This window comes from Raphanus sativus, chromosome 9, assembly GCF_000801105.2.
Source record: "Raphanus sativus cultivar WK10039 chromosome 9, ASM80110v3, whole genome shotgun sequence".
Lineage (NCBI taxonomy): Eukaryota > Viridiplantae > Streptophyta > Magnoliopsida > Brassicales > Brassicaceae > Raphanus > Raphanus sativus.
Genome location: NC_079519.1, coordinates 26,714,678 through 26,730,382, shown reverse-complemented (window position 1 = coordinate 26,730,382; position 15,705 = coordinate 26,714,678). Strand labels below are relative to the sequence as shown.

At 28.1% G+C, this 15,705-nt stretch overlaps 1 protein-coding gene across 1 annotated transcript; it reads right to left on the bottom strand.

The window, feature by feature from the left end:
* Positions 1 to 4,171: 4,171 nt before the first annotated feature.
* Positions 4,172 to 13,055, bottom strand: LOC108825854 (transcription factor bHLH125-like). Its single transcript, XM_056995432.1, has 3 exons — positions 12,656 to 13,055; positions 5,956 to 6,354; positions 4,172 to 4,339 (listed from the first exon to the last, which is right to left on the bottom strand). The coding sequence occupies exons 1-3, from the start codon at positions 12,965 to 12,967 to the stop codon at positions 4,250 to 4,252; spliced, it is 801 nt and encodes a 266-aa protein (XP_056851412.1). The 5' UTR covers positions 12,968 to 13,055; the 3' UTR covers positions 4,172 to 4,249.
* Between the last annotated feature and the right edge of the window lie 2,650 nt (positions 13,056 to 15,705).

The following is a 15,705-nucleotide window of genomic DNA, read 5'->3' as shown; positions in this document are numbered from 1 at the left end:
AGAAGATATGTACTTTAATTTTATGCATACAAAATTTAGGTTCATGAGTATGTATAGTTGTATAAAGCACGTTACCAACGTGTACTTTTTCATAACTTTACGTCAAGGAGATAATCGTTGAACCAAAGTAATAGCAGTTTTTAAATTTCGTCTTACCGAGTCTAGTTTGAAATTAAGAAACTAAAGGAATATGGAACGATCAAATGAAAAGTCTGTTTTTTGGACGGCAAACGAGAAGTCAATATGTTATTCTCCAAATATGAGAAATTACTTAACTACACACACTTTCTTTTGGTATGATACACATACACATACACATACACATACATACATACATACATACATATATATATACATACATACATAACATACATACATACATATATACATACATAAGAGCTTGTAGAGAGTATTCAACTAGGATTTTGAAGTGATTTGTATTAAAATGACAAATTCACTTTTATTCAAATATGAATTAAAAAGAATAATTTAGAATCTAGTGTTATTGAACTTGTAGTTTTATAAAACACTAAACAAAGTTTAAATTGAAGATTCTAGAGTACTTTAAGTATTTCTAAAGTGTTTGAGGGGAATAAAAATAAAAATTCAAATCTCACTGTTTTATATGAAATTATAGAGTGTTTTAGCAAAAATCATATTAAATTTTCTAATTCTCTTATAATCATCTAAATTTCATTGAAAATTAAATCACTTCGAATTTTAGATTTAATACATCCTTCTTAGTTTGCTTGGTTTGGTGAAACATTGGCTTATTAAAGGTTAAAAATGAGTATTACATATATCCTCTTTTCCATAATGAAATTTCAGATATTTATGTCCATAATATTATTAGTTATGTACGTTCATTTGTATATTTGATATCTATATGTTTATCGTGTCCAGAATTGGATAATAATTGTGTTTCAAGAAAAAAGATACGAAAATTTTATATTTAACGTCTAGTTAATTATAATATTACAACGATGAAAAATATTATATAGATGATTTTACAGTTGACAATTTTACCTCCATATAAGAATACGTGTGACTGTACCTCTCCAAGCCGTCTTATGAGATCTATGTTCGATGCTATGACGTGAACCATACTAAAAATTTTTGTAACTTTTTTTCCGTAATCTACATAATTTACATTTTTTGAAATTGAGTCTCAGAACTTTTAAACCATTAGTTAAACCGCTGGATTTTGGGAACTTCCACAATCCGAATGAATTTTGGAATCATAAATTTTGAAAATATGTGATCCACATCTATCTATAAATGATGCAGTTAGTTTTATTCATATTTAACAAAATGTTCATTAACAATATATAGTAAGTAATACTAGTTTTAACTAGAAAGCAACAACAATCAAAACAAGACGTAATGTATTACTCTCCATTTCAAAAATAGACATGTTGTAGAGAAAAATTGTGTTTTAAAAAGATACATTTTTTATATTTTAATAAAGTTTTTGTCAACTAATAATGAAAATTTATGAAATTCAAAAATATTAATTTCATTTTTCAAAGTAGGAAATATAAAACTACAAAAACTATACATTTATAACTAAGTGTTAATATGTTTTATTAAAAATGTAAATTTTTTAAAATATGTATTATTTTAAAACAGATAGAATATAACTTTACAGTTTCACCGAATAAATTTATAAGACTGAGTTAGAAAATTCAAAATATTTTTTATTACAAATTTATTTTCAGAAAATTTCAAAAATATCTTTATTGCTAATTTTTTCTTCCATAATCATTAAAATACGGGTTTTGGCATATCTCCAATGATAGTTTCTATGTCATTATCAAAAATGAAGGTACACCATTTTCAATGTTGATTTTGGAAATTATCATTGGAGATATGCATATAACCATCATTGTTAATGGTTTAGTGCTGTTAATATATTTATATAATTTAAACATCGAATTCCCACTTAGGAACTCACTATTGTAAAATTTTAAACTTATAACAATATATTCTAATATTAATGTTAAGTGTCATAAACTTTTATTTATAAACAATTAACTATAAATGAATGTCCTTACAATATATGAATATTTATTATAATAAATATCATTTTAGTTTCTACTTTCTAATGTGGATGTCCGGGAGAATTTAGTAGAAGAAAACAACAGAGTTGAAGTAGAACAATAGCATAAGATTTGTGAATAAATTACATAAAGTTAAACTGTTAAAAGAATGATTTTTCATTCTTTTTAATTAAATAGAAATAAAAAGATACACGCCTCTACCAATAGGGAAACTATAATTTCCTTTCTCCCTTGTTTACAAATCAACTTTTCTTTTAACAACTGATTATATTAAATTTTTAAATTCCAATAGAGTAACTCGGATATAAGCAGAGACTAAAAACCAAAAATAACTAAAACATAAAATAACTAAAACAAAACAGTGTTTTTTTTTTATAACTGCAGAGATCCCAAACGATAAACCCAGACTAATTTCCTACGAGATCTTTCATCCAGGCACGCATGGGCGGAAAAGAGGCCAAGACAACTTAAACTCAGGATGAACACTTCATCTAGAGTTCCACTATCACTAGGCCAAGAGTTCCTGGTTAACAACAACTTTTGTTTTACAAAATGAAAGTTATGAAATTGAAATATTTCGTCAGATGTTGAAAATAAGAAAGAAACAATGATAAAGAGGGACATAATTGGTCCAGACATACAAAATGGGACAGCATTGTCGTTGTCTTAAGTCTAAGATTTAAGGCACCTCGCATCTAAAGCAGTGTGTGGTCCTATTCGTATGAAAACTACTTCTCAACTATATAAATGCATTACAGCAAAAAGAAAAACTTATACAATGCAATCATTACCAAACAAAAAGAAGGGTAAAATTAGTGTTGTACAATGCTCATCACTAACGTAGAGATGGGGTTCAGTAAAAAAAAAACTTATAGATTGGCTAAATAATATTTCCAGTTTAGACTCTATTTGGGCCAATAAATTGATGTGTAGTTAAAAATAGAGATCTGAAAGGATCTCTTCTTCTTTGAGATAATTTCGGGGAAATGTTGATATTAGCCTGTTCGGCGGACAAACGTATTTCCAATTTATAGATTACACTAATTATTAATGATGTGACCTTATAATTCATCTCTACATGATTTTCAGTATTCTTGCACAAATATAAATATTTATAAAATAATACATTACAATAATTGACAAATATTTTGATTTAAATCATTTCGTAATTTATGTTTTATTTACTTTAAATAGTATTATTTTTATTAGACATAGTAGTTTTGGATATATAATATGTAAACAACTTGATTATTATTTGTGTATTTTGTATCGTATTTATTCCTCTAATTTTAACCATAATAATTTAGTTTTAATTAAATTTGTTATTTGCATTTAGTTTGGTTGTTGTCAAAGATTTAAAAATATAATTTGGTAATATTATGATAATTATATATATATATATATATATTGAGAATTAAATAAAAACTAACTAAAATGTTAAACGGTTCAAATTACATGAAGGAATATAAAAGAAATCTTATTTCATGCATATATATATAAATTATTGTATATATAAAATATTATTTCATTCAACAGATTGTTCTCAACTGGTAAAGATGGTTTCGGAACCAAAAGAATGACCAGCATTTAAAAGCTACTTGGAAGACATCAAGACTTTAAGGGAAAATTTTATCAACTCAGAGATCATTCATGTACCTCGGACGAAGATTCTAAAGGCAGACTGTCTAACACGCAGTGTCGGAAAACAACCGTCTTTCGTCGTTCATATGGATGCGGAGTTACCAGTGTGGTTCATAGAGACCGGATGAGTTTGTGTTTTATTTGATGACAAAAAAATTTTCATTTTCATTTATTAATATGTTTAAGACATTCCATAAATTTATATGTGAACAAATAAATAAAATATAACTATAAATAATAATATATTTTTCTTTTATTTAGACATTTTATCTTAGGTATACAAAATTAGATTGATTCAGTTATTCATTTTGTGATTTATCTTGAGTGGTAAAGGGTAATTTTACTAATCATTAAGGTTAATTTTGCATTTGATTGATTATGAAGTTTATTTTTGCGTTTTTATTAAAATTTTAAGTTATTTTGGCAACTTTTTTATCTGTGTGAAATTCCTCAATGACATTTTTTGAGAAACAAAGAAAGTGTTAGTTTTGACAAAAGAAAATAGTCGGTCTTTAAAACTTTAACTAACAACAAAAGTGAAATATACATTAAAGTTCGCCTACATATTCCTTTATGGCTGACATATTCAGTATTTTCTCTTTAAGCTCCGAAATGTTGATTTTTGTTCCATTGCCGACCTGAAAATTTGAAACCATGATATATTTTTATTAGTTTCTATACATAAGATATAATACAAGTCAAAATTTTTGGTCATGGCCTAGTGAGTTTCACTAATATTTATTATTATAGCATGTGTAGCTTAAATATTAGGAAAATTTTCATTTTTACCACATTATTGGTACAATCAGTCATGTTTATCTTCGTTAAAATATATTTTCAAAAATATATTCTTTATTAAAGAGTCAAAAGACTTCTTACATCTTTAGATATATAAATATAAATAATTATTTAAAAATTAAAAATAATTTTTTTAGTTTTGAATTATAATTAAATCCAAACTTTAAGAAAAAATGAATTTTTTAAATTTTTGGCTTATTATTTTTATAAGTCGATTTTTTTATTTTTCTTTTTTAAATAAAAATATTTTACATATTTATATATATATTTATTAAAATCCTAAACCTTACATTCTAAAATCCCATCCTCAACTCCAAAATCTAAATTTATATTAATTAACCCTAAAATTATAAGTATCTATTTATCTCTTTAAAAATAGAGTAAATATGGCTAAATAAATATGAAAAAATGGTATTATATTTCGATTTCTTATATATTATCTAATAAGCATTTTGAAAGGTCAATACTGATGTGTCACCGTCGTTATGATTTTTATAACAAACCAGTGATGTATTGTCATCACAATTATCATTACCATATGTCATCACAATTATTCTGTCAAAAACTAATATGTCATCAAAATATTCAATAACCTTCATATTTTCTTAACTAAAAATATAGAATTACCTAATGTGATTTAAAACATATATAGTAATTAATGATATTAAATAGTAAAATTTGATAAAAAAAATTATTTCCTCTACTAATTTTAGTTTTATATTTACTATAATAAATTATACAATCACATTAATCATATAATAAAATTTCTGTTTTTTATATTTTCACGATTTTAAAAAGATTATAAATTATTAAAAGTGTTAAAAATCTCACATTGAATTTTTTTTATCAACAGTTTAAAACTTTTACTATAAATATATATATAAGTGATCATAAATCATATGAGTAAGACACCTCACTTAATATATCTTCAAATTAAAATGTATATATTTATTTATTTTAATATCATATAAAATATAGTATATTGTATTAAAAATATTTAACTGTTTTAATTTCAGGAACAATGTTATACATGAATTGAATTACCATTTAATATAATCATTAAAGTATATTAAAAATATTTTATTGTTATTTTAAAATATTTTAAAGAAATATTTATTATTTAATAAATATTTTATAAAATGTACGCAGATTATTACCTAAAGATATTATAAGAGATACCAGAAAATTATATGTTCTTTTCGTTGAAGAGTAGGAAATTGTAGCAGTTTTGTTTCTGGAAACAAAGACCAATAGATGGTCAAACTAAAATAATAACCACATAGAAGTCATTAGTTAAAAATTCAAATAAAAAAGAAATACAGATTTTAATTACTACAAAAAATGTTCTTTTTAAATAATAAAATCTAAAACTTATAATTTCTGAAGCAAATAAAAGTCTGGTAGTAGTAAAAATGATGTTAGCAACCTGTATGATATGTTTTAGTAATAATTTTACCTGAGAAACAATTGTGTGTATAAATCTCTGTTGCAGCCTAGTTGAGAGGCAGCTAACAACACTAAGCCTTTCTTCTTGAGCCAAGATTTGAAGAACACTCGAGAGACGAAACTGGTTTCGTTCGAGACAGCAACTTATGATGATCTCCATGCCGTGAAAACAAGGCATGACAATAACCGTGATGTGTTTGTCATCTGCACATGAGCATCTCCGTGATGATGTCGACAATGATGATGATACACTACTAGTGCATTCCTCTGTAGTTGGATGAGCCGTAACTGTGCCCGGTATGGATTTATTTAACCGATTTTTCTTTTTATTGAGTTTTTTGATCTTGTTTTGCAAGTCTTTGATGTAGTTAACTGCTTGAGAAACGTGATCTGCTGAAGAGCGCTTGCCCTGTAAATTAAGTAATATGTTCATTGTACACTGTAATTATCTGTTTTAAGTGTAATTAAATTGAATAGTGTTGAGAAAAACAAGATTAATCTGTTTTGGGGGAGGGGGGGGGAAAGATTAATCAGTTGGTTTTTTGTCAAAAAAGAATAAAGATTAAATCAGTTGGAGAGAACGTTAATTAACTTCAGATCCCACTTAAACTAAAGGGAAAATTGCCAATAGAGAACAAAAAAACAAGGGTATTGTCCATTTGGTATAAATTCTTTTTGTCCAATTTTTCTCCTTTTTACTCTTTGTATTTCTGAAAACTAATGAAATAAATACTTTTGTGAATCAAAAAATATTAAAAATATAAACAATTAATAAAACACCTATATACACAAGCTGGTATTTTTTCTTTTTTCAAAAAGTTGATGAATAAAAATTTGAAAATATGTTCTACTAAAGGTAGAATGTGTCTTCTACGGAAAATAGTATATTAGAAAGCGATTTCTAAAATAAATACGTTCATCTACTATTTTTAGAACGCACATTCTACTATTTACTAGTTTTCTAAAAAAGTGGAATGCGCATTCTACTAATCCTAAAGCTATCTACTTTTCGTCCGGAAGCATCTTCTACTTTTATTAAATATTCTAAATTTCGCGGAATGTGTTTTCTAAAATGTACTCTTCCGTCTACTAAAAGTAGAAAGCGTGTTCTAGATTTTTGTCAATCTTCTAAACTTTTAGACGGCGCCTTCTACGGATAAGATTACCTGATTTTTGCGAAAATTAATGAAAGTTTCATTTAAGGAAATATTCTAAAAATCTCCTAAAAATATTCTAACTTCCTAAAACGTATTATTTTCGATTTTACTTGACAAAAATTTTCAAAAATGATTCTCTCTTGTCTTCTTCATTAATCTATGGTTTTTCCATAGTTTTTCTTTTGATTTTTGTTCACAAACTATTGTTCTCTATGATACATATCTATACAACATGTGGTGTTTTGAAATTATGTACAATTTTTTGTTAAGTTTTATTTTTATTTTTATAAAGTTTACAAATTTTATTTTTATTAAAATTTTTATTAAAAACATTTTTAAAAGTTTTATTTTTATTAAAAAGTTAGATAAAATTAAAAAGGTTACAAACGTTTTAAACTTTTTATAAAAATAAAACTTTGTAAAATGTTTTTTTATAAAATTAGTTTAAAGTTTTTATGAAATTTTTTTTGTAAAGTTTTATTTTTAATTTTATAAAGTTTATATTTTTATTTAATTAAAGTTTTATTAAAAACTATTAAAACTTTTTATAAAAATAAAAATTTGTAAAATGTTTTTTAATAAGTTTATTTAACATTTTTTATTAAAAAATTTGTAAATTATTTTTATTTTTACAAAGTCTATTGTTATTAAATATATTAAACTTTTTATTTTATTTTCCATTTTTAAAACATTTTAAATTAAATTTAAAAAATTCTTTTAGTTTAATGTGTTTAATAAAAACTTTATAAAATCTGTAAACTTTATAAAAATAAAAATAAAAATTTACAAAAAGTTATTAATAAAAAGTTTAAACAAACTTTATAAAAATACATTTTAAATTTCTTTATTTTTATTAAAATTTTTGATAAAATTAAAAGTTTACAAACATTATAAACTTTTTACAAAAAATAAAACTCTGTAAACTGTTTTTATTAGGTTGATTTAACGTTTTTGTTAAAAAAATTGTAAATTATTTTTATTTTATTTTTATTAAGTTTTACAAAGTTTATTTTTATTAAAAAGTTTTAAAATTTTTATTTTTATTTTCCCTTTTTAAATATTTTTAATTATTATTTGTTTTAAATTATATTAGCTTAATGTGTTTAATTAGATTAATCAAGGGTTAGTTTTGGGATTATGAAAGAAATTATACTAAAAGGACAACTAAATGATGGTTTTATACTATAGGGACAACTATGCTGAAATTTTGTTCCGTTTTGGCAATTTTTCCTAAAGGGAATCCACTTTAGCTGGATATACATAACCTTCATTTATTTATTTTTCTATAAACTACCAACTAAATGATAAAAATATGTAAACTAATGTACCTAAATATTAAATTTTACTAGTATCAAGCTTATACGAATATAATCAAAGTAGGTAAATGATTTAAATATCTTTTTTACAACATTTATAAATTTATAAATGCATTGTAGTTGGTCCCGATATATATTAATATATACGCTAGAGTTTGATATGTGCATCTGCACAGATATTTTTTATTTTATAATTGTAAATATTTAGTATAGAGACTCTTTAGTTTATATGACAAAACGATTGAATATATTACTTACAATTTAGCTTTTTATATTTAGTATAACTTTATAAAAATGTTGTTTTTGTATCTTTTCAACATAGTGAATGCATACTGATTTATGTTTTTATAGGCAACTCATACTTTTAATATATTTTAATGGATATTAATGTACTTTGTAGTATTTAGTACATAAATTTCTCCATTTACAACAGTTAAATATAGAATATATTCAAAAATTGTATCTCTAAATTTATTATTTTAGAAAATTCAATAAATTTTACTGTTTTATACAAAATTCATGTATAAAAAATATTACTTTACTTGGTTACTCAAGAAAAAATCAATACATATAATACCATTCAAATTATAATAGATCAATTAATAAAATTTAAAGTACAATAAATTTTGCAAAGTTAAATATTCACCCAATGGTCCTACACACATTGGGGTGGGGGGGGGGGTGTATTCAATTTAACATTCGATGCGATTTGATTTTTAATGAAGTTTTAGATGATTTTAATAAGTTGCAGAGATTTAAGTGATTTTTGTTAAATTACTTTAGAGATTTAAGTTGTAGAGATTTTTAATGGGGGGGGGGAAGGGGATGTATTCAATTTAACATTCGATGCGATTTGATTTTTAATAGAGTTTTAGATGATTTTAATAAGTTGTAGAAATTTAAGTGATTTTTGTTAAATTACTCTAGAATATCACCTAAACTATGGAATTTAAGATTTATTTTTTTAACTAAGAAACTCCGCTCAAACACCTTAGATCATCTGAAAACTTTAAAACTCTACAACTTAAAATATTTTCAATAACAGTGAATTTCAGAATATTTTACGAAATATCAAGTTCAATAACAGTAAATTTTAAATGGTTTTTAAAATTCATGTTTGAATAATAATGAATTTGTCATTTTAATACAAATCACTTAAAACTCTCAGTTTAGTACACCCCTAATCATATTTAGCATGAAAAAGGGTTAACACTTCTTTTTGCACTCTCTTAGAAATGCCGAATTTTTTTAGCGAAGTAAGTTTTTTTTTTCGAAAAAAGGCTTTCATATTTAAATTGCAGAAAATAAAATTACAAGGCTATGAGTTTTGACATCATAGAGTTCAAAGTAAAGCTTGGGAAATAAAGATGATTGGCAAAATCATATGGAGCTAGAGAATTACATCATAAATCTCTCAGCATTTGAAGAAATTGAGCGAGGAATTAGCTCACTAAATAACTTTAGTTTTGGTCTCCGTGACGACCTCTCCCTCGGAAGCCCCGGCTTTTGCGACCTCTTACCGTATGCCATTGCATATCTTGGACTTTTTGGGATGGTTTCAACTCTCTTCCATGTCGTGATCGTTGGGCCATTTCATATTCATTAAAATAACCTGTGCAATCACCTGTGAAAGGAGTAAAAGGCAAACCTCCAAAAGTGGGTGGTGGAATTTCACTTGAAGCTTCAGGTGGGGGCGTTAAGAAAACACTCCCAGTGGCTGGAAAATCTTCCAAAGTAGTTGCATGGTCTGTATTAAGCGGAGCATCTTTAGACAAGGCTGATTTGCTAGGAGGAGTGGCTGTTACTGTTGCTTTAAAGATGGTGGCTGGAGTAGTTGGTTCTGACTCAGTAGTTGTTGGGAGGATCTCAACAAAGGATGAAGGTGAAGAGGCTAGTACTTGGCCATCAGATACTGATGTAGACTTTAAAGTAGCAACTGATGTAGGAGGTAATGCTTCCATGGCTTCAATGACTGTGGTGGAGACTGGAGTGGGTGGGACATGGACTGAACCAATATTCACAGTAGGTGAAGGAGCCATTGAAGCAGGGACATGTTCTGTAACTGATGCAACGGCAACAACATGAGTTCCTGTGACTGACGCAAGGGCAGCAACTGGAGTAGAGACTGTTGGAATAGTGGCTGAATCAATCCTTGCCACAGTAACAGAAGCAGAAATACTTGTACCATCTGGATTAACTTCAGAGATAGAAACAGAAGGGTAAACACTTGCAGAAGCAAGCGAAGCTCCCACTTGATCTATAGATGAATTAGTAGAGTTCCTTGGCTGAACAGATTTTTGCAGACATCTCGAGTCTTTATGGCCTAAGTGTCCACAAATACCACACATAGTTGGGATCCATGAATACTCTACATCAACCAATGATATAGTACCTCTTTTGTCATTCAAAGCGATCTTCTGCGGGAATTGTTTGTCCAATTCAACTTCCACCAAGATTTTTGCCTCACCCATTAGAGTAGGATCAAGTCTAGGCCTGTTTGTCAGCATTGGAGCTCCCAGGGCAGAGGCAATTCGGCTTATTCCTAGAATAGAGTATAACCTACTAGGGATATTTTTTAGAGTTACCCAGACTGGAATAGTGGATATCTCTGGAAGAGATAATGAAGCTGCAGGACCCCAAGGAGCTACAAACATCAAGCAGTCATCCACATGCCATAATCCCCTCTGAAGAATCCAAGAACGTAAAGATTCATCTGGAATGTGGAACAAAAAAGAAGACTCACCTAGTTTCTTAGAAAAGATTCTGCATTTCTTACCCCAGATCCTATTAACTACAGCATTTACGAGCCCACCTGACGGAATGGAACAACGATGAAACTGTCCAATAATGTACTCTTTCTGATTTTCAGGACCATGAAGGAGAAGTTTGCTCGGGATTGTTACCATAGGAGTACCATCTTCCAGGTACGTGGGAGATGTTGTTTTGTAGAGATTCCTGGTAGATGGGTTCATCTTCTCAGCCCAAGGGAATCGAAGATCACCATCTTTATTTACTTCAGGAGCAGGGGGCTTTGGCTTGACCAGAGCTTTGTCAGTAACTCTGTTTGCCAATTGAGGGGTTCTAGTATGTTTGTTTGCAGAGCGACTTTGGCTAACAGAAAGAGAAGGCCAGTGAGATGGGGATGATAGTTCTAGAGGAAGATTTGATCCAGCTTCAGGCAGAACATCAACCACTGATGGAGAGGATGGATAAATCCTTAAAGGTTTTGCCCATGCTCCTAGAGAAGGGGAAGAAGATACATCAGAATTTTGAATATTTTCTGTAGTAGAAGAACCCTCAACAGTGACTAGGTTTTGCACGATGATTGAATCAACATGAACAGCTGAGGCAGTAGAGACTTCATTAACAGCTTCTCCTCCTGCATCTTTGTAGTTCTCAACTTGAGTCACACTTCCCACAAGAGCATCAATCTTTGGAGGTTCTAATCCGACCAAACTCTTAACATCTGGGTTTTGGCCTGAGTTTTGGTTTGATGGAGACTTTACGTCAGTAGCAACAAACCCATCAGAACCAATTGAGGAAGCTGGTACTGGCAGAGAACCAGTCGAAGAAGAGCGGCGGAGTACGGTGAACATTAGGCCATTTTCAGGTTTTTCAATTAGATATAGGGGTTGGAGAGAAGAAACCATTGAAAAGAGATTGAGAAATAAGAGCAAAATAGAAGTTGGAGTTTGAGAGGAGGAGTCCACCGGAACAATATCACGTCGGCGGAGCAGAGGCGACGACTCGCGAACGGCTGAGCCGCCGAGAGGAAATCGAAAGTTTAGTTTTTTTTCTTTTTGATAAATGTGCCCGAATTAGCGAAGTAAGTTAATCTGTGGTGTTTTGTCAAATCAAGAATTAACCTAGGTATCTGTTTCTATATAGAGAAATTACTTCTGGGCTTCTGGGTTTCATTAAGAGAGAGGGGTTATGTTTTAAATGAGTTTTTAATTTATTATTGGTGTAAGTTATGCAATTAAATTACATAAACTAAATGATTTATTAAGTAAAATGACTAAAATACCATTAATAAATTTAAGGATTATGTAATTTCAGTGGCAAAAGTTTTAATACCCCTTTTCATAGTGTACTCCTTTTTTAAAACATTGGTTATTTTTATAGTATACTCTTTTGTATATCAACAGTATAAAAATAAAATGAGGAAGAAAGAAACAGTATAAAATAAAAATAGTTTTAATTAAGACGATCGGATAAACATCTTTTAGATAGCTACCTGGATATATTGAAGTGGCAAAAGAGATCTTAAGCTTTTGAAAAGAGATGAGACTTCTAATCTTCTTTGCCTTTCAATATCTCTGTGTCTCATCTTCTTGCTTTCTCGATCATCATCCCCTTTGTTGGCTTCCCTTTCTCCATATGTATCACACACACTTCGTTTCTTCTTGCTTACACCATTTTTGTCGGCGATTGGGTTGCAAACATCATGGTTTTGGTATGATATCAACGGCGAAAGAAAAGAATCAGTAAACGGTAATCCATCTTCGTCAGTTAAATCAGGCATGAACAATGAAGTCACAAAGTCCATATTTTCTTGGTGAAAATGAAATCTTAGAATTTTTAGATGCTTTTGGTTTTATTTTTGTCGTAGTGTCGTGACTTCCCAACTTGAGAGTCTCTTTTATACTTGGCTCCAAGATTTCTATTAACTTTCTTCTTCCCTTTTGATAGGACAGATATGATGACACGTTAGTAATTGATCTCTTAACTTTTAAAATCCCCATATTATTAAATTGAGTAGTTGGGACTAAATGTTGATAATATTATTTAATAAACCATCGGGCTGTTCATTTAGTGGCTACTGAATAATCACATCAAAAGGAGATGGGAACATATGTTTTCAATGTGCTTGAATATACTCACATCTACGCTTCATTATACACGCCCAATTTTTCAACTCGAATTAATTTATGTTCAACAATGACTCAATAGTCCCTAATTTTTCGTCACGATCTATAATTTAAGTTTTAAAAATTTACCTAATACAGATATATAATATTTTAATAAATTTCTACAATACTACAAATATATTAATATCATCTCTTTTATTTTATACAAAATGGAGATCGCGAAATATATTTAATTCCTCTCTTTTGTTTTATACAAAATGGAGATAGAGAAATACTCAATTTTATGATTAAATATTCATAATTTTTACTTAATGTAGTGAAAAGGAGACTAAGCCATTGTTTTGTACTCCTTACGTTTAAATTAATCTATGTTTTGGATATTTCACATTTATTAACAAATACATTAAATCTTAGTATTAAATGTATAGTTTTATGATTAATTTTTCTCATAACTTTCAACCAATCAAAATTTAGTAAATACAATTAATTTTCTTAAAATTTACAATGTATCATTATTATCTATTAAAAATTGCATTGAAAAGGTAATACATATTTTTGAAATAAATTATTTTTCTAAAACATAGATTATTTTGAAGCAGATAGAGTATTTGATATATTAATGTAACACACCATAATTACATAGTGTAATTGCAGATGATAACATGGACTAGGCGTGGACACCTTTTTTTTTAAACAAAAAAAAGGCATTGAACCGAAGCAAAAAAAAGAATTGGTTAGGTTTGGATTTTACCAAATACTTAGAGTAGATCCTATATTTATAGAAACTAAAAATAGAATTGAACTGAAACAGAACGGGAACCAAAGCAAAAACCGAATGTATACACAAATTTCTATAATATAATTTTTATATTTATAAATATTAAGTATATTTAGTTTTAAAATAATCATATAATTTTTAAAAAACTATTTATAAAACATAATATCCAAAAAAATAAGCTACCACAATATTTATATCCAAAATATTTAAAACTATACGTATTATCCAAACTTTTATCAAAAATATTAGAAAAATTGATATTTAATCCGAAAATCCACCCCAATTTTTTTTTTACTTTTAACCTAAATTAATTGATTGAATGAGATTCGAAATTATTTCAGATATTAGTTTGTTCTTAACTTTGAAACCTGAACCGTACCGAAAACAAAAAACCAAAACGAAACTGAACCAAAATTTTTAAATATCCGAACAGATTCTAAATCAGTAGAATCTAAGAACTAAAAAGATAAACCAGATCTGGAGCTGCTAGTTCTACTAGTAAGGCCTTCTCCCCAAAGGACAGAGATATCATATTCGAGTCTCATCAGTTTCGGACAGGGATTAAACAATCAACTCTCGTCCTTGGTCTAAGTTCCTTGGTCCAAGGTGATAACAGGTTTAAAACCAGAACTTTTTGAATTAAGAAATAAAAAACAAGAAAAGCATAAAACTAGATCGTAACCGGACCGTGAACCAAATGCCAGAGCTAGCGTAGACACAAAAGCCCCCATTGAACGGTTTTCAATAATTGTCAGTGAAGTAAAGATTTTGTATTTAATATTTCAATTGTAATGGGTAATAAGTAAGGGTCAGGATTAGGTCTGACATTTTGTTGAAGTGGTCCTTTAGTAGCATCATGCATGTCCATGTTGATATTCTTGCACATACATATCTGTAGATGATGGTGAATTAATGATTGATAAAATGACCACGAGGATGATTTGACTAAAGATTTTTAATGATAGAACTTTTTAATAAATTTGTTTCAGGTAAAAACTTTTAAACGAAGTATTTAACATAAAAGTCTCCAAATTAATTTTATGAATTAGATCCTCCGCCTATAGTATATATTAAAAAAAACTGATGATACAAATATATTTTAGTTGGAGGTTTTTTTTCTCTAACCAAATTTAATTGGCGAGTTTTATCAGTAGATTAAAAAAAATAAACTATTCAAAAATTTAATAACTCAAAATTATAAAATAAGAATTTTAAGCAAATTATGCAAATAAATTAAAAATTTTGTTTAAAAATCTACACTATATATAAGATAATTTGGTATTGTTTTCTAAATTACATATTTTTGGATATGAACCGAATCTAATCTATTATGAATAATATTTGCAAGGGGTTAACTATGCTCTCAAAAATCCAAGATAAACGAATTTCCAAGATGAAATTATGACATGGAGTATCATCTTGAAAGAGGAAAAAAAAAGATGCAATTAACATGAGAGTCTTTCATGTTGAGAGAGAAGAGAGAGAAAGAGAGAAAGAGAGAGAAAGTAGATCGGGGATTGGCTCCGCCGTTTGGTCGGTGCATGAGCGACTGTACCGACGACAAAGCCAGTCTTTCTCGCAGCAAACACATGTGGTCTTTGCCTCTTCCTTGTTCTCTCCGTCCTTCGCCTGTCGGAG